Genomic DNA, 24,150 nt, shown 5'->3' with positions numbered 1-24,150 from the left:
CTGTAACCTTTTTTCAAGGTTCTTAGCTTCCTTGCATTGGATTAGAACACGCCCCTTTAGCTCAGAGGAGTTTGTTATTACCCACCTTCTGAAACCTACTTCTGTCAATTCATCAAACTCATTCTCCCTCTCATTTTCTTCCCTTGCTGTTAAGGACTTGTGATCCTTTGGCAGAGAAGAGGCATTCTGGTTTTTGTAATTTTCAGCATTTTTGTGCTGGTTTCTCCCCATCTTCATGGATTTATCTACCTTTGATCTTTGACGTTCGTGACCTTTGGATAGGGTTTTTGTGTGGAAGTCCTTTTTGTTGATGTTGATGCTATTCCTATCTGTCTGTTAGTTTTCCTCCTGACAGTCTGGCCCCTCTGCTGTAGGTCTGCTGGAGTTTGCTGAAGGTCCACTCCAGACTATGTTTGCCTGGATATCACCAGTGGAGGCTACAGAACAGCAAAGACTGCTGGCTGTTCCTTCCTCTGGAAGCTTTGTCCCAGAGGGGCACCTGCCAGATGCCAGCTGGAGCTCTCCTGTATGAGGTATCTGTCAGCCACTGCTGGGAGGTGTCTCCCAGTCAGGAAGCACAGGGGTCAGGGACCCACTTGAGGAGGCAGTCTGCAGTCTGTCCCTTAACAGAGCTCTAGTGCTGCTCTGGGAGATCCGCTGCTCGCTTCAGAGACAGCAGGCAGGAACACTTAAGTCTGCTGAAGCTGTGCCCCCAGCCACCCTTTCCCCCAGGTGCTCTGTCCCAGGGAGATGGGAGTTTTATCTATAAGACCCTGACTGGGGCTGCTATCTTCCTTTCAGAGATGCCCTGCCCAGAAAGGAGAAATCTAGAGAGGCAGTGTGGCTACAGCGGCTTTGTCGAGCTGTGGTGGGTTCCATCCAATTTGAACTTCTTGGTGGCTTTGTTTACAACATGAGGGGAAAACAGCCTACTCAAGCCTCAGTAATGGTGGACACCCCTCTCCCCATCATGCTCTAGCATCACAGATTGACTTCATACTACTGTTCTTGGAGCAAGAATTTCAAGCCAGTGGATCTTAGCTTGCTGGACTCCATGGGTGTAGGAGATCCGTCAGAGTGGTGGGAGAAATGACAGGGAAAGGAGCAGGCCTTCTGAAAGGTCAGAAGGCTCTGCAAAGCTCCAGGGAGAATAGCTGAAGGCAGCTGTTCTATAATTCTGAAGCAGAGGGCAAGGAGTAGGTACAAGTGAGTGTAGGGAAATTTATCTTAAACAGGCTTGTTGGCTGGGCGCAGTGGCTCAAGCCTGTAATCCCAGCACTTTGGGAGGCCGAGACAGGCGGATCACGAGGTCAGGAGATCGAGACCATCCTGGCTAACACAGTGAAACCCTGTCTCTACTAAAAATACAAAAACTAGCCGGGCGAGGTGGCGGGCGCCTGTAGTCCCAGCTACTCGGGAGGCTGAGGCAGGAGAATGGCGTAAACCCGGAAGGCAGAGCTTGCAGTGAGCTGAGATCTGGCCACTGCACTCCAGTCTGGGCAACAGAGCGAGACTCCACCTCAAAAAAAAAAAAAAAAAAAAAAAACAGGCTTGTTTACTTATATTGACCAGGAACTGACCTTTTATTATCCATGCATATGACGTTTTCTGAAAGGGGAACAATAAATGTTAATCACCTACAGGTTGTTTGCTCCAGGTTTTCAGCATTGTGCCTGCATTGAATAAAAGCAAGCAGCTCCAGCTTCTCAGGGCTGCTGCACTTTGGCCACTACAGCCAGGCAGACCCCTAGCTGCTTACATTGCATACCTGTGTCTGAGTACCTCTTTCATCCATTGCTCGGCCAGGGTCTGCAGGACAGACCTGGCATGTGGGGGTAGGATCCACTGAGTTAGACCACTTGGCTCCCTGGCTTCAGCCTCCTTTTCATGGGAGTGAACGGTTCTGTCTTACTGGTGTTCTAGGTACCACTGGGGTATAAAAAAAAAAACTCCTGCAGCTAGCTCGGTGTCTGCCCAAATGGCCACCCAGTTTTGTGCTTGAAACCCTGGGCTTGTGTGGTATAGGCCTCCAAGGGAATCTCTTGGTCTGCAGCTTGTGAAGACCATGGGAAAAGCGTAGTATCTGGGCCAGAATGCACCATTCCTTGTGGCACAGTCCCTCACAACTTCTCTTGGCTACAGGAGGGAGTTCCCCAACCTCTTGCACTTCCTGGGTGAGGAGATGCCCCACCCTGCTTCAGCTCACCCTCCGTGGGCTGCACCCACTGTCTAACCAGTCCCAGTGAGATGAGCTGGGTACCTCAGTTGGAAATGCAGAAATCACCTGCCTTTTGCATTGATCCCACTGGGAGGTGCAGATTGGAGCTGTTCCTATTTAGCCATCTTGCCAACCACTTCCAGTGCATATTTTATTTCTCTAATTGTGTCCTTCATTTTCAGAAGTTGTGATTGTTTTTTATGTATGCTATCTATTTCACTGAGGAATTTTCCTTTCACATCCTGTATCATGTTTGTTGTTTCTTTAAGTTGGAAATCACCTTTCTCTAGTGCCTTTTTGATTAGCTTAATAATCAACCTTCTGAATTATTTTCCTGGCAATTCAGAGATTTTGTCTTGGTCTGGATCTATTGTTGGTGAGCTGGTATGGTATTTTGGGGGTATTGAAGAACCTTGTTTTGTCATATTACCAGAATTGTTTTTCTGGTTCCTTCTCATTTGGGTGATTGTGTCAGAGGGAAGATCTGGGACTCAAGGGCTACTATTCAGATTCTTTTGTCCCACAGGGTGCTCTCTTGATGTGGTGTTCTCCCACTTCCTCTAGGGATGGGGCTTCCTGAGAGCCAAACTGCAGTGATGATTTTTTCTCTTCTGGGCCTAGTCATCCAGCAAAGCTACTGGACTCCAGACTGGTACTGGGAAGTGTCAGCAAAGAGTCCTGTGATATAATACATCTTCAGGTCTTTCAGCTGTGGATACCAACACCTGCTCCAGTGGAGGTAGCAGGGGAGTGAAGTGGACTCTGTAAGGGTCCTTGGTTGTATTTTTGTTAAGTGCACTGGTTATGTGTTGGTTGGCCTCCAGCCAGAAGGTGACATTTTCAAGAGTGCATTACCTGTGGTACTGTAGGAAGGAAGCAAACTTGACCTAGGGTCATCTAGTTATATATTCATGTTTCTGAGGCAGTGGGCAGAGCCATAGAGCTCCCAAGAGATTATGTTCTTTGTCTTTGGCAACCAGAGCAGGTAAAGAAAGACCACCAGGTTGGGGCAGAGACAGGTGTGTTTGAGCTCAGACTCTTATTGGGTGGGGCTTGCTGCAGTTGCTGTGAGGGCAGGGGTGTGGTTCCCAGGCCAATGGAGTTATGTTCTCAGGAGGATTATGGCTGTCTCCACTGAGTGACACAGGACACCAGGGAAGTGGGGAAAAGCCAGCAGTCACAGGCCTCACCCCGCTTCCATACAACCTGCAGTTCTAAAGGCCAGTCTCACTCCCACTGTGCCCCTGCCAACAACACCGAGTCTATTTCCAGGCAGCCGGTGACCAGGGCTGAGAACTTGCCCCTGACTATCAGCCTCCCCACTGAGAAAGCAAGCAGACTCATGGCTTTTTTTTTTTTTTTTTTTTTTTTTTTGCATCTCAGGGAATCTGCGGTGGCGATATAGTTTCTTCACAGGGTCTGTGGATTCTCTTGGCTTTGGCTTTCCTGGTATGTTGCTGCAGTAATTCTTGAAGCAAAACCTCACAATGTGAGTCTCCACATGCTGTCCTGTCTGTCTCAGTGGGAGCTGCAAGCTAGTCCTGCCTCCTCACCCTCACAGAAACAGGAGAATAATGTTTGACCAAATATCTAGGCACTTTGTGGCCCAGTCAAGTTGACACATTAAGTTAACCATCACACTGGTCCCCATGCAAAGTGGAACCCAGGTTTCAGAGCTCAGGCCTAGGGTCCCCTTACGAGGAGGGCTCCTGAGGGTTATGAGTGTAATGACTATATCTAGGCTATTCCTTCACAGCCACTTTCTTTCTTCCTAAACCTCAGGATTTAAGCACACTGGCCTGAAACCTGGGTTCAAATCTCTGCCATGTATTAGTTGTGCAAACTTTAGATATTATTTAGATATTATTTAATATCTCTATGCCTCAGTTTCTTCACCTTTAAAATTGAGATAAAAATAATCTCTACCTCAGGAGATTGTTGTGAAGAGTAATTAAGTTAATATGAAACACTTAGAACAATGCCTGGTACATGGTAAGTGCCCAATAAATATTTTAAAGTAAATGTTTTTAAATATTTTCATCTAAAACCAGTGTGAATCAATTATGGGATGTGGAAACCAAAAGCTAATTGAGCATATACAACAAATATTAGTACTTGCTGTTAGTTTTTAAAATATCAGCTATTTTTGTTGCTCTCACCCAGGCAGTTTTCTACCTGGCCCTGACACTGACCTTAGAAAAGATAAATCTCTACAATGTGACCATCAGGTCTGCTGCAGCCCTGGTCTGCTCTGCAGAACTAAGCCAGAGGCATTTAGCATTTATTGGGGTGCTCAAAGAAGTCCCATCCCTGAAAGACATTCTTTACACTTTAGGAAAACAGAAATGGACCGTAACTCCACCCTTAAAGGCCAGTGAAATACTGACCTAGAGTATCTCCAACCCGGCGCTCCACAAGGCTGGGACTGCAACGTAAACTCATATTCCCAAAGGATCAATTAAGCCAGAATATCCCACAGTTTGTCTGTAACAAGACAATGAGGCTTTTTGCAGCCCTTAAAACTCTCAAGTGAGGAAAAATTGTTAAGCCTTCAGATTTTAACCAAGCAGACCAGAAGGTGGTATAGAGCCACAGCTTATAAAAAGCATTTCAGATAGAAAAGGCCATGCCATAATTTCAGATCTGAGAAATGAAACTGAAACCAAACCTACATTCTTCCTTCCCCCAACCTCCCAGTTGTTAAGCACGCCCTGTTGTTTCTGAGCCAATTAGAGCTTGCTATGAGATAGAAGCAGAGAACACATAGACTTCCATTAAAACCAGAATGAGGAAAATACTTTTCTCTAGCATCATAGGAGGAAGAAAACAAACACATCAGATATTTTCAGCACCAAAAGAGATGGTTTTCCCCACATATATGTAAAAGAAATTTGCAAGACTATCTGAGTAAGTACAATATCTATTAATATTGTTCTTACTATCTATAGCAGCATTTTATTGAATAGAAAGAAATATACTTTTCAATTAGAAGATTTAAATACACCTCGAAACAAAAAATAGTATTCTAAGACTAGAAATTCTAGACTATTTGTTGCTCTGACAGGAGCCTGCTTTGTATTAGTTGAAAAATTAGTCATAACATTTCATAAAAGATGCAGTTGAAAACTACAGACACTTTTATTGATGAAATCTCCCAAGGCATAACAGCATCTTCAGAAAGAACAAACAGGCCAGGTGTGGTAGCCTGTAATTTGAGCACTTTGGAAGGCAAGGACATGAGAATTGTTTAAGGCCAGGAATTCAAAATTAGCTTGGGCAACATAGCAAAACCCTACCTAGCAAGATTCCTACCAAAAAAAAAAAAAAAATAGCTGGATGTGGTGGCACGCAGCTGTAGTCCTAGCTGCTTTGGAGGCTGAGGCAGAAGGATTGCTTGAGCCCGAGAATTTAAGGTTACAGTGAGCTATAATTGCACCACTGCACTCCAGCATAGGCAACAGTGAGACCATGTCTCAAGAAAAAAAAAGAAAAAAGAAAGAAAGAAAGAAAAAGGAAAAATAGATAAAGAACAGGTAATGAAAACCTAAAAGTACTTTACTTTAATCAAATATACCTTCTACCATCTACTCTAAGAAATAAGTAGCTTCCAGAAAACAAAGCTCTCTGAGAATTTCTCAAATACTGTTTTTGGATGACATACATAGGAAGACAGACAGACAGATAGACTACTATGGGAAGTCTTTGGAATTATGGCAGCTTTATGTGCCTGGCAAAAATACTAGGCTTATGTCTAATTTCTCCCTGAAGGAAACACTAAGATAATGCAAGAGGGTTGGGGGATCACATTTCTGAATGAAGGCCTGACCTTCAGCTCCCTTTAGAAAAGTTAACAAACCCTACAGTTTAACACCAACCAGAGTTTAAAAAATGTATGTGGGTTCAATTGGTAACAAATAGTGTTTCCTGCTAAGATTCTCAGAACCAAATTTTCAGGTCAGTTTTGAAAGTATAAAAAGTATACGGTATAGGCCGGGCGCGGTGGCTCAAGCCTGTAATCCCAGCACTTTGGGAGGCCGAGACGGGCGGATCACGAGGTCAGGAGATCGAGACCATCCTGGCTAACACGGCGAAACCCCGTCTCTACTAAAAAAAATACAAAAAATTAGCCGGGCGAGATGGCGGGCGCCTGTAGTCCCAGCTACTCGGGAGGCTGAGGCGAGAGAATGGCGTAAACCCGGGAGGCGGAGCTTGCAGTGAGCTGAGATCCGGCCACTGCACTCCAGCCTGGGCGACAGAGCGAGACTCCGTCTCAAAAAAAAAAAAAAAAAAAAAAAAAAAAAAAAGAAAGTATACGGTATAAAAACCAATAATTTTAGGCACTAATTTTACTCCATGATTTCACCTTTTTTTCCCCTACCATTATTTAGCCTTCCCCATGATTTCTTTACCTAACGGTTTTAATATACGTGTGATCCTGTATTACTTTCTAAATATTTCACCTAAAAAACATTTTGGAATAAGAGAGGATATAAAGAAATCATAAATATGTAAAATATCTATGAACAGTAGCATAAATACCTATGAATGGTGGCATATTATTTTCTCCAAGAGTGACATCATCAACAATTTTTAAAAAATAACTATTGAAAGGCACAGCTATCAATAATCTGACAAAAGCTTTAGGGGAAGAAGCGTGAAAGTGTAACCTGTTCAATGACATTTGAAATATTCATAATCTCTCTAGTAGAGAAAACAGTCAAAAGTCACTTCTTTATTATTTGCTTACTTTCCCAACCAAATGCTCAGGCCCAGTTCTCCATCTCCCACATTTTTATATGAGAACCTGACTTTATGTTTTTACATATAATGGTATGCAGTTCTTGCATAAATCAAATAATCCATCTAATTCACCACTCGTTCTCATAATCTAGTTTATGACATATCACCCAGAGAGTAAGGACTGTGACTGTGTCTGTAAAACTGTGAAAGTTTCAAGTTGATGAAGGAAGTCAGGGAGACCCCAGGAAAAGGGTACTGGTGGGATGGGGCAAGATGGGGGATGAGAGTCATGGGTATGAGGCCTCAGGAGCCAGGGCATACTAGCAGCAGAATAATCAGGGACCCCTGCTTTATGTTAAATAGTGTGGGTGTAACAAAAAGGAGCATACGTTCACAGGGTGGAGTAGATGTGACTCAGCAAATGGATACAAGAAAGTAACTTAGATAGAAGGGTCACTAGACGAGGGTGTAGTCAGCTTTTAGACAACTCTAAAATCAGTATGAATCAACCCTGAGTGGGATGCAGAAGTCAAACGTTCATAATCTGAGGCTGCAATAATAAACACCTAGCAAAACTTTAGGACCTCACATACCATTGAATTTACAATTGTCCTTGGTTCATAACACACTATCATCTTTTTTATGCAAGTGTCTCTTTTATTTTATTCATCCGTTTATTTATTTTCTAATGTATTTTGGAGGCATTATTGGCTTTTTAAATACGGTATAACTTATATACAATGAACAAACTTCAGGGTAAGCCTCTATGAAACTTTTATATGTACTTACCTGTGCAACCACTACTCATATCAAGTTATAAAATATTTCCATCACCCCAGAAGTTTTCCTTGTGTTCCTTCCTAGAAAATATCTACCCCCAACATCATTCTGACTTCTATGACAGATTACTTTTGCCTATTCTTAAATTATATAAGTAGAATTCTACAATATGTTTTCTGTTGTAACTGGCTTATTTCACACAGTATGATGCTCACATTCTTTCACGTTGTTGCCTGTATCAGTACTTTGATCGTTTTCATGAGAATTGCAGATCCAAAGGGTAGGTATATATTTAACTTCACAAAAACTGATAGCTTCTTAAAGTGGCTGAAACAATGTACATTCCAACAGGCAATGTATGAGAGCTCCATTGACTCCACATCTTCACCAACATTTGGCATTACCAGTCTTTAATTTTAGCCATTCTGGTAGGCATGTAATATTATCTTGTTGTAATTTTACTTTGCATATCCATTATAGTAAAGATTTTGGAACACTTCTAATTGCACTTCATTACACCCGCCTCTGTGACTACCAAAATCCCCACTGGTTTCTCCTCCTCCCAGTAGGCCAAGTCTAATCCTTAAACCCAACCCCAAATCAACAAATGCCCCCAAAGCTTACCTAGACAGGAATCTTTTCCTCTCTGGAATTTTAGTTCATCCTGTCCTTGTCATCTGGTCTATTGATGACTTTGTGATTACTTAAAAATATGAGTTTTGCAATTTTTCGGATTTTGTTCTCATTGTTGCAGTGGGTGAGTAGGTGGCCTTTTGTGATCTCCTACATCCTGAAACTGAGACTCCTTCGGTTTCTTCTAGAGTCAGTTTGGTAAGCTATATTTTTTAAGAATTTGCTAATTAATCTCAGTTTTCAATTTATTCAGTTAAAGTTGGTTGGAATAACATCCAAACCCTTTCATTTTTAAAGTATCTAATATTGCCTATTTTATTAATTGAATTATTAATTGAATTATTTAATTAATTAAATTGCTAATTTAATTAATATTGCTTATTTTATTTTTTGGTTAATCATTCCATGGATGTGTCAATTTTATTACTTTTTATCTCTTGGACTTCATTGAGTTTCTCTTGTCATTTTGTTTTCCATTTTATAAATTTCTACTTTTATCTTTATTTTTTTCTTTCTTCTTATTTCAGGTTTATTCTATTGTTCTTCTTTGAATTTATTAAATTGGCATTTAGTTCATACTTTTCAGTCATTCTTCCTTTTTTTAAATTATACTTTAAGTTCTAGGGTACATATGCACAACATGCATGTTTGTTACGTATGTACACATGTGCCATGTTGGTGTGCTGCACCCATTAACTCATCATTTACATTAGGTATATCTCCTAATGCTATCCCTCCCCCCTCCCCCCACCTCACAACAGGCCCCGGTGTGTGATGTTCACCACCCTGTGTCCTAGTATTCTCATTGTTCACTTCCCACCTGTGAGTGTGAACACGTGGTGTTTGGTTTTCTGTCTTTGCAATAGTTTGCTCAGAATGAGTTTCCAGCTTCATCCATGTCCCTACAAAGGACATGAACTAATCCTTTTTTATGGCTGCATAGTATTCCATGGTGTATATGTGCCACATTTACTTAATCCAGTCTATCATTGATGGACATTTGGGTTGGTTCCAAGTCTTTGCTATTGTGAATAGTGCCGCAATAAACATACGTGTGCATGTGTCTTTATAGCAACATGATTTATAATCCTTTGGATATATACCCAATAAAGGGATAGCTCAGACAAATGGTATTTTTAGGTCTAGATCTTTGAGGAATCGCCACACTGTCTTCCACAATGGTTGAACTAGTTTACAGTCCCACCAACCGTGTAAAAGTGTTGCTATTTCTCCACATCCTCTCCAGCACCTGTTGTTTCTTGACTTTTTAATGATCGCCGTTCTAACTGGTGTGAGATGGTATCTCATTGTGGTTTAGATTTGCATTACTCTGATGGCCAGTGATGATGAGCATTTTTTCATGTGTCTGTTGGCTGCATTAATGTCCTCTTTTGAGAAGTGTCTGTTCTTGTCCTTTGCCCACTTTTTGATGGGGTTGTTTGATTTTTTCTTGTAAATTTATTTAAGTTCTTCACAGATTCTAGATATTAGCCCTTTGTGAGATTGGTAGATTGCAAAAATTTTCTCCCATTCTGTAAGTTGCCTGTTTACTCTGATGGTAGTTTCTTTTGCTGTGCAGAAGCTCTTTTGTTTGTCAGTTTTGGCTTTTGTTGTCATTGCTTTTTGTGTTTTAGTTATGAAGTCCTTGCCCATGCCTATGTCCTGAATGGTATTGCCTAGGTTTTCTTCTAGGTTTTTTATGGTTTTAGGCCTAACATTTAAGTCTTTAATCCATCTTGAATTAATTTTTGTATAAGGTGTAAGGAAAGGATCCAGTTTTAGCTTTCTACATATGGCTAGCCATTTATTAAATAGGGAATCCTTTCCCCATTTCTTGTTTTGTCAGGCTTGTCAAAGATCAGATGGTTGTAGATATGTGGTATTATTTCTGAGGGCTCTGTTCTGTTCCATTGGTGTATATCTCTGTTTTGGTACCAGTACCATGCTGTTTTGGTTACTGTAGCCTTGTAGTATAGTTTGAAGTCAGGTAGTGTGATGCCTCCAGGTTTGTTCTTTTGGCTTAGGATTGTCTTGGCATTGTGGGCTCTTATTTTTGGTTCCATATGAACTTTAAGGTAGTTTTTTCCAATTCTGTGAAGAAAGTCATTGGTAGCTTAATGGGGATGGCATTGAATCTATAAATTACCTTGGGCTCTATGGCCATTTTCACAATATTGATTCTTCCTATCCATGAGCATGGTATGTTCTTTTGTTTGTTTGTGTCCTCTTTTATTTCATTTATTTTATTTTATTTTCTCTTACATTTTATTTTATGTTATTCTTTTAATTCTTATTTTATTTTATTCTTTTATTTTATTTTTATTTCACTGAGCAGTGGTTTGTAGTTCTCTTTGAAGAGGTCTTTCACATCCCTTGTAAGTTGGATTCTAGGTATTTTATTCTCTTTAAAGCAATTGTGAATGGGAGTTCACTCATGATTTGGCTGTTTGTCTGTTTTTGGTGTATAGGAATGCTTTTGATTTTTGTATCCTGTGACTTGACTGAAGATGCTTATCAGTTTAAGGAGATTTTGGTCTGAGATGATGGGATTTTCTAAATATACAATCGTGTCATCTGCAAACAGGGACAATTTGACTTCCTTCTTTCCTAACTGAATACCCTTTATTTCTTTCTCCTGCCTGATTGCCCTAGCCAGGACTTCCAACACTATGTTGAATAGGAGTGGTGAGAGAGGACATCCCTGTCTTGTGCCAGTTTTCAAAGGGAATGCTTCCAGTTTTTGCCATTATGATATTGGCTGTGGGTTTGTCATAAATAGCTTTTATTATTTTGAGATATGTCCCATCAATATCTAGTTTATTGAGAGTTTTTAGCATGAAGTGCTGTTGAATATTGTCAAAGGCATTTTCTGCATCTATTGAGAGAATCATGTGGTTTTTATCTTTGGTTCTGTTTATATGATGTATTACATTTATTGATTTGCATATATTGAACCAGCCTTGCATCCCAGGAATGAAGCCAACTTGATCTTGGTGGATAAGCTTTTTGATGTGCTGCTGGATTCGGTTTGCCAATATTTTATTGAGGATTCTTGCATCGATGTTCATCAGGGATATTAGTCTAAAATTCTTTTTTTGTTGTTGTATCTCTGCCAGGCTTTGGTATCAGGATGATGCTGGCCTCATAAAATGCATTAGGGAGGACTCCCTCTTTTTCTATTGATTGGAATAGTTTCAGAAGGAATGGTACCAGCTCATCTTTGTGCCTCTGGTAGAATTTGACTGTGAATCCGTCTGGTCCTAGACTTTTTTTGGTTGGTAGGCTATTAATTGTTGCTTCAATTTCAGAACCTGTTATTGCTCTATTCAGGGATTCAACTTCTTCCTGGTTTAGTCTTGGGAGGGTGTATGTGTCCAGGAATTTTTGCATTTCTTCTAGATTTTCTAGTTTATTTGCATAGAGGTGTTTACAGTATTCTCTGATGGTAGTTTGGATTTCTGTGGGATCGGTGGTCATATCTCCTTTATCATTTGTTATTGCATCTATTTGATTCTTCTCTCTTTTCTTCTTTATTAATCTTGCTAGCGGTCTATCAATTTTGTTGATCTTTTCAAACAACCAACTCCTGGATTCATTGATTTTTTGGAGTTTTTTTTTTGTGTGTCTCTATCTCCTTCAGTTCCGCCCTGATCTTAGTTATTTCTTGCCTTCTGCTAGATTTTGAATGTGTTTGCTCTTGCTTCTGTAGTTAATTGTGATGTTAGGGTGTCAATTTTAGATCTTTCCTGCTTTCTCTTGTGGGCATTTAGTGCTATAAATTTCCCTCTACACACTGCTTTAAATGTGTCCCAGAGATTCTGGTATGTTGTGTCTTTGTTCTCACTGGTTTCAAAGAACATCTTTATTTCTGCTTTCATTTCATTATGGACACAGTAGTCGTTCAGGAGCAGGTTGTTCAGTTTCCATGAAGTTGAGTGGTTTTGAGTGAGTTTCTTAATCCTGAGTTCTAATTTGATTGCACTGTGGTCTGAGAGACAGTTTGTTATAAGTTCTGTTCTTTTACATTTGCTGAGGAGTACTTTACTTCCAATTATGTGGTCAATTTTGGAATAAGTGTGATGTGGTGCTGAGAAGAATATATATTCTGTTGATTTGGGGTGGAGAGTTCTGTAGATGTCTATTAGGTCCACTTGGTGCAGAGATGAGTTCAAGTCCTGGATATCCTTGCTAACTTGCTGTCTCATTGATCTGTCTAATGTTGACAGTGGGGTGTTAAAGTCTCCCATTATTATTGTATGGGAGTCTAAGTCTCTTTGTAGGTCTCTAAGGACTTGCTTTATGAATCTGGGTGCTCCTGTATTGGGTGCATATATATTTAGGATAGTTAGCTCTTCTTGTTGAATTGATCCCTTTAGAGTTATGTAATGGCCTTGTCTCTTCTGATCTTTGTTGGTTTAAAGTGTGTTTTATCAGAGACTAGGATTGCAACCCCTGCTTTTTGTTTTGTTTTGTTTTCCATTTGCTTGGTAGATCTTTCTCCATCCCTTTATTTTGAGCCTATGTGTATCTCTGTGCATGAGATGGGTCTCCTGAATACAGCACACTGATGGGTCTTAACTCTTTATCCAATTTGCCAGTCTGTATCTTTTAATTGGATCATTTATCCCATTTACACTTTAGGTTAACATTGTTATGTGTGAATTTCATCCTGTCATTATGAGGTTAGCTGGTTATTTTGCTCATTAGTTGATGCAGTTTCTTCCTAGCATCAATGGTCTTTACATTTTGGCATGTTTTTGCAATGGCTGGTACCGGTTGTTCCTTTCCATGTTTACTGTTTCCTTCAGGAGCTCTTGTATAATAGGCCTGGTGGTGACAAAATCTCTCAGCATTTGCTTGTCTGTAAAGGATTTTATTTTTCCTTCACTTACGAAACTTAGTTTGGCTGGATATGAAATTCTGGGTTGAAAATTCTTTTCTTTAAGAATGTTGAATATTGGCCCCCACTCTCTTCTGGCTTGTAGATTTTCTGCCAAGAGATCCACTGTTAATCTGATGGGCTTCCCTTTGTGGGTAACCCAATCTTTCTCTCTGGCTGCCCTTAACATTTTTTCCTTCATTTCAACTTTGGTGAATCTGACAATTATGTGTCTTGGAGTTGCTCTTCTCAAGGAGTATCTTTGTGGCATTCTCTGTATTTCCTGAATTGTAATGTCTTCCTGCCTTGCTAGGTTGGGGAAGTTCTACTGGATAATATCCTGAAGAGTGTTTTCCAACTTGGTTCTATTCTCCCCGTCATGTTCAGGTACACCAATCAGATGTAGATTTGGTCTTTTCACATAATCCCATATTTCTTGGAGGCTTTGTTTGTTTCTTTTTACTCTTTTTTCTCTAAACTTCTCTTCTTGCTTAATTTCATTCATTTGATCTTCAATCACTGATACCCTTTCTTCCACTTGATCAAATCGGCTACTGAAGCTTGTGTATGTGACATGTAGTTCTTGTGCCATGGTTTTCAGCTCCATCAGGTCATTTGAGGTCTTCTCTATGCTGTTTATTCTAGTTAGCCATTCGTCTAATCTTTCTTCAATGTTTTTAGCTTCTTTGTGATGGGTTTGAACATCCTCCTTTAGATCAGAGAAGTTTGTTATTGAAGCCTGCTTCTCTCAACTCGTCAAAGTCATTCTCTGTCCAGCTTTGCTCCATTGCTGGTGAGGAGCTGCATTTCTTTGGAGGAGAAGAGGAGCTCTGATTTTTAGAATTTTCAGCTTTTCTGCTCTGGTTTCTCCCCATCTTTGTGGTTTTATCTACCTTTGGTCTTTGATGATGGTGAAGTACAGATGGGGTTTTGGTGTGGATGTCCTTTCTGTTTGTTAGTTTTCCTTCTAACAGTCAGGACCCTCAGCTGCAGGTCTGTTGGAGTTTGCTGGAGGTCCACTCCAGACCCTGTTTGCCTGGGTATCACCAGCGGAGGCTGCAGAACAGCAAATATTGCAGAACAGCAAATGTTGCTGCCTGATCCTTCCTCTGGAAGCTTCATCTCAGAGGGTCACCTGGCTGTATGAGGTGTTGGTAGGCCCCTAATGAGAGGTGTCTCCCAGTCTGCAGGAGTTTCTGTTGCCTTTTGTTCAGCTACGCCCTGCCCACAGAGGTGGAGTCTACAGAGGCGGGCAGGCCTCCTTGAGCTGCAGTGGGCTCCACCCAATTCAAGGTTCCTGGCCACTTTGTTTACCTACTCAATCCTCAGCAATGGCAGATGCCCCTCCCGTCGCCTTGCTGCTGCCTTGCAGTTCGAACTGAGACTGCTGTGCTAGCAGTGAGTGAGGCTCCATGTGTGTGGGACCCTCTGAGCCAGGTGTGGGATATAATCTTCTGGTGTGCCATTTGCTAAGACCATTGGAAAAGTGCAGTATTAGGGTGGGAGTGTCCCGATTTTCCAAGTACCATCTGTCATGGCTTCCCTTGGCTAGGAAAGGGAATTTCCCAACCACTTGCACTTCTGGGTGATGTGATGCCCTCCCCTGCTTCAGCTCACACTCCATGGACTACACCCGCTGTCTGACAAGCCCCAGTGAGATGAACCTGGTACCTCAGTTGAAAATGCAGAAATCACCCATCTTCTTCATTGCTCACACTGGAAGCTATAGACTGGAGCTGTTCCTATTTGGCCATCTTGAAACCCGGCCCTGTGCTTTAGACTTGGCACCCTATGGCTTGAGGAGGTGACACTGTGTCCATGTGCGTGTGAAGGGAGAATGGCTGAAGGTACTTGCGGTCCCCCAGACAAAATCCGTGGACGTGGGTCACACCCATGCACGCATGCAGCAGGGGTCTTAGCCATACAGGTGCACAGCAGGGCACACCCATTCTTCCATTTTTATAAATACATACAAGGCTATACATATTTCTCCAAGTATTGTAGACATTGTTCCTTACAACTTTTTATATGCAGAATTTTTATTACTGCTCAGTTCTAAATATTTTTCTCTGTAATGGATACCATTGCAGTTTTTTATTTTTTGAGTAACATTTTATTTGAGATTATTGTAGATTCATATGTAGTTGCAAGAAATAATTTGATATTCTGTGTACTCTTTACCTAACTTCCCCAATTGTAAAATCTTATAAAATTATAGTACAAAATCACAACCAAGATATTGCCTATCTTTGCCTATTTTGTATTGATATAGCTGTAAGGTATGTTGCTTATTCACTTTCTGTGCATACCACAGTTACATAATGAAAAAAATAATCGCTTAAACCTTGGACCATGGCTCTGACATCTTCATGTCTTGAAAGGAATGTAAATCCTAATCCTGAGTTTGTCTCTGCCACTAGAAAGCAATATTTCTGTGTGTTATTTCATGAACGTGGGCCTATATAATAATTTATCTGCCATCATTCCCCAGGCTGCCTCCATTATTTAATTTGATGCCTCCCATGACAAATGAAAGTTTAGTTCATTAAAATGACTCACAGTTTTGGATCATACTTAAAGCTGACTATTATTATTTGTATTTCATTTTTTCTAACCATTGCTATGTTTGTGTAGCCTAGATTGACATTAATTTTTCGGATAATAGTCTGCAAATTTGCAAACTAAATAATTATGCCATGAGTTATTGCTCAGGAATCAGCTCTTATCAATTATCATGTGAAAAATTACTTTAATACAACAGTAGCCAACAAGTTCACTACTCAGCAAGCAATTCCAGATGACATGGAGCAGAACAGCTCACAGACAAAATTAAGATGCTTGAAGGACATATTTTTTAAAATCAATTAAAATACACAACAAGGCCAGGCGCAGTGGCTCACGCCTGTAATCCCAGCACTTTGGGAGGCGGAGGCAGGAGGATTGCTTGAACCCAGGAGGCAGAGGTTGCAATGAGCCAAGATGGCACCATTGCACTCCACCTGGGCAACAAGAGCAAAACTTCATCTCAAAAAAAAAAAAAAAATTAAAATACCCAACAACAACAACAAAGAGGTGAGCAACACATCTCGGATAAAGAACAAGAAGAGTAGAAGGATCTCATTATCTCAGTTGTGCTAGTTAATATATCTTCTCTCTTCCTCTCTGATGTTTCAGCATTCTCTACTGACTGTACAATTTTGAGAACCAGAGTTGAGGTCTGTTTCAAGGGGCTCGGCAGATGGAAGAGATTGTGGGTCAATGACATACACTTGCTCTAATCAGAAAAATGCAGAGGGATTAGTATGCATGGCCACAGATAAAGGTCATTAGCCTGATAAGCTACTATGGATTTTACTGATGTTTCTTCAATGGAGAACACAAATGATTAGAATGGGTGTCACCAAATAAGTAACCCAATTAAGACCTCAAAAACAGCAAGAGCTTCATGTGTGTCTCATGAATATTTACTATTTGGTTCTTACATCCCTTTCTAACTATGCTTAACACTCATATGCTCTATTTACTTTATCTATGTCTATCATGATGTATCTCACAAACCTGCTTCTAACTCAGTTTCAAATATCCTTCTTTTTCCTTATTTTCTATATCAGAATTGAATGTTCTTAAATAATACAGCAAACACACATTATAGCAAACAATCATTAATAAGGATAAACTATCTCTATATATACTGGCTGGAAGTATTCCCAAAATTTACTGAGTGAATGAAGCCAGAGAATTATGTATAGTATGCCACAATTTATGTGGGAAAAGGGTGATCACGTGGTTGTATTTGGTATTCTTTCTCTGGAGGGATGCAGAGGAAACTGATAACAGTCATGTTCTCTCAAGAGATAATTCATTGGCATATCCTATTTAACTTTTTAAATTTTGAAAATTATGTATATATTATCTACTAAAATTGATTGTGTCAAAATTTTACTTTTAATAATACTAAATAATTTTTCTTTTTCTACATGTAGGTATCAGAATGGCAAAGCAACTGAACCTTCCACAAAATACAGATGATTGGACCAAAGAGGATGTAAATCAGTGGTTAGAAAGTCACAAGATTGACCAAAAACACAGGGAAATTTTGACTGGACAAGATGTGAATGGAGCAGTCTTGAAGTGGTTAAAAAAAGAACATCTTGTTGATATGGGCATCACACATGGACCAGCTATTCAAATAGAAGAACTATTCAAAGAATTTCAGAAAACAGCCATTGAAGGTTCGATTTAGACATCTAAGATGAGAAAGCCCAGTAAAAATGCTCCTAAAGACCAAACCGTGTCTCAAAAGGAAAGAAGAGAAACTTCAAAGCAAAAACAAAAGGCTAAAGAGAACCCAGATATGGTTAATCCGTCTACAATGAGTACAATTGCTAAAGTTTCTGAGTCACTAAAAGTTGAGCTCATAGAAGATAAAATAGATTATACAAAGGAAAGGCAGCCATCCACAGACCTGACATGTGTATCATACCCATTTGATGAATTCAGTAATCCATATCGTTACAAGTTGGATTTCATTCTACAGCCTGAAACAGGACCAGGCAATCTCATTGATCTGATACACGAATTCAAAGCCTTCACAAATACAGAGACAGCCACAGAAGAGGATGTTAAGATGAAATTTAGCAATGAGGTTTTCCGATTTGCTTCACCTTGTATGAATTCACGTACCAATGGCACTATTCATTTTGGAGTCAAAGACAAATCTCATGGGAAAATTGTTGGCATCAAAGTCACCAGTGATACCAAGGAAGCCCTCATTAACCATTTCAATCTGATGATAAATAAGTATTTTGAAGACCATCAGGTCCAACAAGCAAAGAAGTGCTTTCGAGAGCCAAGATTTGTGGAAGTTTTACTGCCAATTAGTACTCTATCTGACAAATTTGTTATTGAAGTGGACATTATTCCACAGTTTTCTGAATGCCAATATGATTATTTCCAGATTAAAATTCAAAATTACAACAACAAAACATGGGAACAAAGTAAAAAATTCTCAGTATTTGTGCGAGATGGGACCAGCTCTAAGGACATTATGAAAAATAAAGCTGATTTCAGAGCATTTAAAGCAGATTTTGAAACACTGGCAGAGTCCAGAAAAGCAGAAGAAGAAAAATTCAGAGCAAAAACAAATAAAAAAGAAAGGGAGGGACCAAAGTTGGTTAAATTATTGACAGGAAATCAAGATTTGTTAGATAATTCATACTATGAACAGTACATTCTTGTAACAAATAAATGTCACTCAGATTAAACAAAACACTTAGATTTCCTGAAGGAAATTATATGGTTTGCTGTGCTGGAGTTCGATCCTGAGTCTAACATCAATGGAGTGGTCCAAGATTACAAAGCAAGCTGAGTAGCAAACCTTCACTTTCCAAGTATATATGTAGAAGGGAAAACCACACCAAATGAGAAGATTTCTACTCTGAATCTTTACCATCAACTGAGCTGGATTTTCTGCAACGGCAGGTCAGACCTTGACAGTGAAAAATATAAACCCTTTGATCCAAGTTCCTGGCAAAGAGAAAGAGCTTCTAATGTCAGGAAACTGATTTCATTTCTTACACATGATGACATAATGCCAAGAGGGAAGTTTTTGGTGGTATTTCTATTACTCTCCTCTGTGGATGACCCAAGAGATCCCCTCATTGAGACTTTCTGTGCTTTCTACGAGGATCTCAAAGGAATAGAAAATATACTGTGTATTTGTGTACAACCACACATATTTCAGGGATGGAAAGATCTACTTGAAGCAAGATTAATAAAACACCAAGATGAAATTTCAAGCCAACGTATTTCTGCTTTAAGCCTTGAAGAGATCAATGGCACTATTCTTAAACTAAAATCTGTGACTCAATCTTCAAAAAGACTTTTGCCATCTATTGGCTTATCGACTGTCCTTCTGAAAAAAGAAGAAGATATCATGACTACTCTGGAAATTATCTGTGAAAATGAATGTGAGGGTACACTGTTAGAGAAGGACAAAAATAAATTCCTTGAATTCAAGGCATCAAAAAAGGAAGACTTCTATCGAGGTGGCAAAGTGTCATGGTGGAACTTCTACTTCTCTTCTGAAAGTTATTCTTCACCTTTTGTCAAAAGGGATAAATATGAAAGACTTGAAACAATGATTCAAAACTGCACAGATTCTTCTAAACCAACATGTACCAAAATTATTCACCTGTATCATCATCCAGGCTGTGGGGGAACCACCTTGGCTATGCACATTCTCTGGGACCTAAGGAAAAAATTCAGATGTGCTGTGCTGAAAAACAACACAGTGGATTTTTCTGAAATTGGAGAATGGGTAACCAATTTAATCACCTATGGGGCAATGAACTGACAGGAATATGTACCAGTACTGCTCCTTGTTGATGATTTTGAAGAACAAGATAATGTTTATCTTCTGAGTACTCTATTCAAACAGCTATAACTAAAAAGTACATTCGATATGAAAAACCTCTGGTGATTATCCTAAATTGTATGAGATCACAAAATCCTGAAAAAAGTGCAAGGATCCCAGACAGCACTGCCGTAATACGGTAACTCTCTCCCAAAGAACAGAGAGCTTTTGAGCTTAAATTGAAAGAAATCAAAGAACAGCATAAAAACTTTGAGGATTTTTATTCCTTTATGATCATGAAAACCAATTTTAATAAAGAATACATAGAAAATGTGGTCCGGAATATCCTGACAGGGCAGAATATTTTTACCAAGGAAGCAAACTCTTTTCTTTTCTGGCTCTTTTTAATTCATATGTGCCTGATACCACCATTTCACTATCACAGTGTGAAAGATTCTTAGGAATTGGAAACAAGAAGGCTTTCTGGGGGACAGAAAAATTTGAAGACAAGATGGGCACCTACTCTACAATTCTGATAAAAACAGAGGTCATCGAATGTGGAAACTACTGTGGAGTATGCATCATTCACTCTTTGATTGCAAAGTTCTCACTGGAAGAATTGAAGAAAAGCTATCACCTGAATAAAAGCCAAATTATGTTGGATATGCTAACTGCGAATTTGTTCTTCGATACTGCTATGGGAAAAAGCAAATTTTTGCAAGATATGCACGCACTCCTACTCACAAGACACCACAATGAACATGAAGGTGAAACAGGAAATTGGTTTTCCCCATTTATTGAAGCATTACATAAAGATGAAGGAAATGAAGCAGTTGAAGCTGTATTACTTGAAGGTATCCATCAATTCAACCCAAATGCATTCATTTGCCAAGCATTGGCAAGACATTTCTACATTAAAAAGAAGGACTTTGGCAATGCTCTAAATTGGGCAAAACAAGCAAAAATCATAGAACCTGACAATTCTTATATCTCAGATACATTGAGTCAAGTCTACAAAAGTAAAATAAAATGGTGGATAGAGGAAAATGGAAGAAACAGGAACATTTCAGTTGATGATCTAATTGCTCTTTTGAATTTAGCAGGACAGGCCTCAAGTGCATTCAAAGAATCTCAACAGCAAAGTGATGATAGAGAGTATGAAGTGAAGGAAAGATTGTATCAGAAGTCAAAAAGGAGGTATGATACTTACAATATTGCTGGTTACAAGGAGAGATAGAAGATGGGCTTTACACAATCCAAATTCTCTAGCTCATTCCTTTTTTGATAATAAAAATGAGCTATCTAAAAGAGATATGGTCAATTTTGTATCAGGAAGTGGTGATATTCCAGGGGATCAAAATGATGAATATAAATTAGCCCTCAAAAACTATATTCCTTATTTAACTAAATTGAAATTTTCTTTGAAAAAGTCCTCTGATTTTTTTTGATGAATACTTTGTCCTGCTAAAACCCAGGAACAACATTAAGCAAAATGAAGAGGCAAAAACTCGGGAAAAGGTGGCTGCATATTTTAAGAAATATACAGATATATTTTGTCTCTTAGAAGAATCACAAGACATAGGTCTTGGATCAAAGTTCAGTGAGCCACTTCAAATAGAGAGATGCCAGAAAAGCCTAGTAGCTTTAAAAGCAGACAAGTTTTCTGGGCTCTTGGAATATCTTATCAAAAGTCAAGAGGATGCTATAAGCACTATGGAATATATAGTGAACAAATATGCTTTTCTCTTAGAACAATGCACTGTCAAAATCCAGTCAAAAGAAAAGTTAAATTTCATCTTGGCCAACATTATTCTCTCCTGTGTCAAACCTACCTCCACATTAGTAAAGCCAGTTGAAAAACTGAAAGATCAGCTTCGAGAAGTCTTGCAACCAATAGGACTGACTTATCGGTTTTCAGAACCTTATTTTCTAGCTTCCCTCTTATTCTGGCCAGAAAATCAACAACTAGATCAACATTCTCAACAAATGAAAGAGTATGCTCAAGCACTGGAAAATTCTTTCAAGGGACAATATAAACATATGCATCGTACAAAGCAACCAATTGCGTATTTCTTTCTTGGAAAAGGTGAAAGACTGAAAAGACTTGTTCACAAAGGAAAAATTGATCAGTACTTTGAAAAGACACCAGATATTAATTCCTTATGGCAGAGTGGAGATGTGTGGAAAGAGCAAAAAATCCAAGAACTTTTGCTTCGTTTACAAGGTTGAGCTGAAAATAATTGTTTATACATAGAGTATGGAATCAATGAAAAAATCACAATACCCATTACTCCCACTTTTTTAGGTCAACTTAGAAGTGGCAGAAGCATAGAAAAAGTGTCTTTTTACCTGGGATTTTCCATTGGAGGCCCACTTGCTTATGACATTGAAATTGTTTAAGGGTCTGATATTGTTCCTTCAAGAATTTGGTCTCAGTACCACCTAATTTTTTTAGACTCAAGATCGACACTTTAAACTGGCAAGGTTATAGATACAGCCCCTAGCTCTTCAGACCTGTACATGCAGTATTTAACTTCCTCTTAAATATATTATGAGTCCTACAAAGACAATAGTGAAAATGGAAGTAGTGAAATATATGAAAAGCAGCAAATATGTTCCTTGGTTTGGTTAACACCATTGATGACAAAATAATAAGGAGCTATGACTGGAGTCAGAAGAAGTTAGTGTAATAAGCTGGCTACACAGAACCCCACTACTTACCAGGCATGGATTGAAGAAGATTGTCTACTCAAATGGCATTTAGACATTAGAATGTCTGGGAAAATATTTCTCAAAGAGAGCAGAAACCTCTCAAACTGAGTAGCAACATTTATTCTTACTAAGCAGATCATCAATGTATCATGTACTTGGCACTCAAGGATCTTCCAAAACAGAGGACCGACCAGTCTTCTGAAGGTCATGCCCACAGAAGTCATCAGACCTTACCAAAGTAGGCTGGAGAATTAGATTGCCTTTTCATGCAGTGAGAGTCAGTTAAGCAAAAATAAAATTTGTCTCTATAGCTAATTAGCTTATCAACTCCCCTCCAAACAAACAATTTAAAAAAAAACCTCACACGCAAATTCCACAACATAATGAACAAAAGGGACTCTTGTGAGAAGACTAATGAGTCTCTCATCCAGAAGATGCCAATGTACTGGCAGATTAACATATAACCTATGTTTTGAACAAAAACAACCAGAGATATGTAATCAAAATGTAATTTTCCCCTAATAAAATTATGGGTATGGGCAGTAATCAATGGCTGCCAAAACCATTAAGTAGAAAGCTGATTAAAAAAAAAAAAACTTTCTAACGGATTTCTCAAACTGTCTCAAATCCTGATAAATATTAACATCACAGAGGAAGACCACACATTATGGGTCTGGAAGTATTATAGGAATGCACATATCACCCATGAGATGGTCTTGCCAAATAATTAAACCTGAATTTGATCAGGTCTCTGGATCTTATTTTCAATTCAAAAGAAATTAAAAAAAAAAAAAACCTACTAACATCACAACAAATATGCAACCAGCAATATCCAGAAAGTAGAAATACACAGGACAAAAACCTGGTTTCTTCAACCAAAAAAGAAAGAAAGAAATTGCAAAGGACCAAAAAAAGGTTAGGGAATCTATACATTATAAGGGAAAACACATAGACTAAGTGAAACACATAGACTTTAGATCTTAATTTGAGCAAAATCTAAAATCAATTATTAGGCAATCAGAAAAATTTGAACACAGACTAGATATCTGAGGATATTAAGGTCCTCTATTATTGATTTGTTAGATGATATAATGATTCCATGGTTATGTTTTTTAAAGAGTTCATGCCTTTCAGAGATACATACTACAGTATTTGTAAATAAATAATATGATCTGGAATTAGTAATTTTGTGTTTGGGGTGTAGGGGTGGTGAAAGGGAAGTAGAACCGAAACAAGATTGGTCCTGAGTTAACAATGGCTGCATGCTGGATACATGTATACTTTTCTTTCTCTTACTGATTGTGCTTTTGAAATTTTCTCTTGTAGAACATTTAGAAAACAAAAACAAAAAAATGTGATTTGTTTCTGTCTTCAAAATCTCATTAGAATTTTTTCACTGGAGGAAGTTTTTCCCTTTCTTCTGCATAAAATTTTAACTCCATAACTTATGAGCTCAATCTTTATTGTTACTTTTTAATTGACAAATAAAAATTGTATATATTTATGGTGTTCAGCCTGGGCATTTTGTTTGGCGTATTTGTTTTGATATGGGCATGCGTATACTGTGAAATGACTAAATGAAAGTAATTAGTATCTCCATGACCTCTCAAGCCCACTTGTGTGTGTGATGAGAACATTTAAAATCAACTCTCTTAACAATTTTCAAGTATACATTTTTATTAACTATAATCATCATGTTGTACAATAGATTTCCAAAATGTATTCTTCCTAACTAAAACTTTGTACCCTTTGACCAAAATCTCATTTCCCACTACCTCCCCCACTGCCCCTGCAACCCTGGAAACACCATTCAACTTTCTGCTTCTATGAGTT

At 39.0% G+C, this 24,150-nt stretch overlaps 1 protein-coding gene across 1 annotated transcript in view; it reads left to right on the top strand.

The window, feature by feature from the left end:
• SAMD9 (sterile alpha motif domain containing 9) overlaps positions 1–23,816 on the top strand; it is a 31,093-nt gene extending 7,277 nt beyond the window's left edge. Inside the window, 6 exon segments of the mRNA XM_033194382.1 lie at positions 17,234–19,669; positions 19,672–19,980; positions 19,983–20,828; positions 20,831–20,881; positions 20,884–21,044; positions 21,046–23,816. Coding sequence (XP_033050273.1) covers positions 17,234–19,669; positions 19,672–19,980; positions 19,983–20,828; positions 20,831–20,881; positions 20,884–21,044; positions 21,046–22,005 — 4,763 coding nt within the window. The 3' untranslated portion in view covers positions 22,006–23,816.
• The last annotated feature ends 334 nt before the right edge of the window (positions 23,817–24,150 follow it).

The sequence above is a fragment of the Trachypithecus francoisi genome, unplaced genomic scaffold, assembly GCF_009764315.1.
Source record: "Trachypithecus francoisi isolate TF-2019V2 unplaced genomic scaffold, Tfra_2.0 Lachesis_group4, whole genome shotgun sequence".
Lineage (NCBI taxonomy): Eukaryota > Metazoa > Chordata > Mammalia > Primates > Cercopithecidae > Trachypithecus > Trachypithecus francoisi.
The sequence above is the reverse complement of the archived record's forward strand: the minus strand, read 5'-3'. Positions and strand labels throughout refer to the sequence as shown.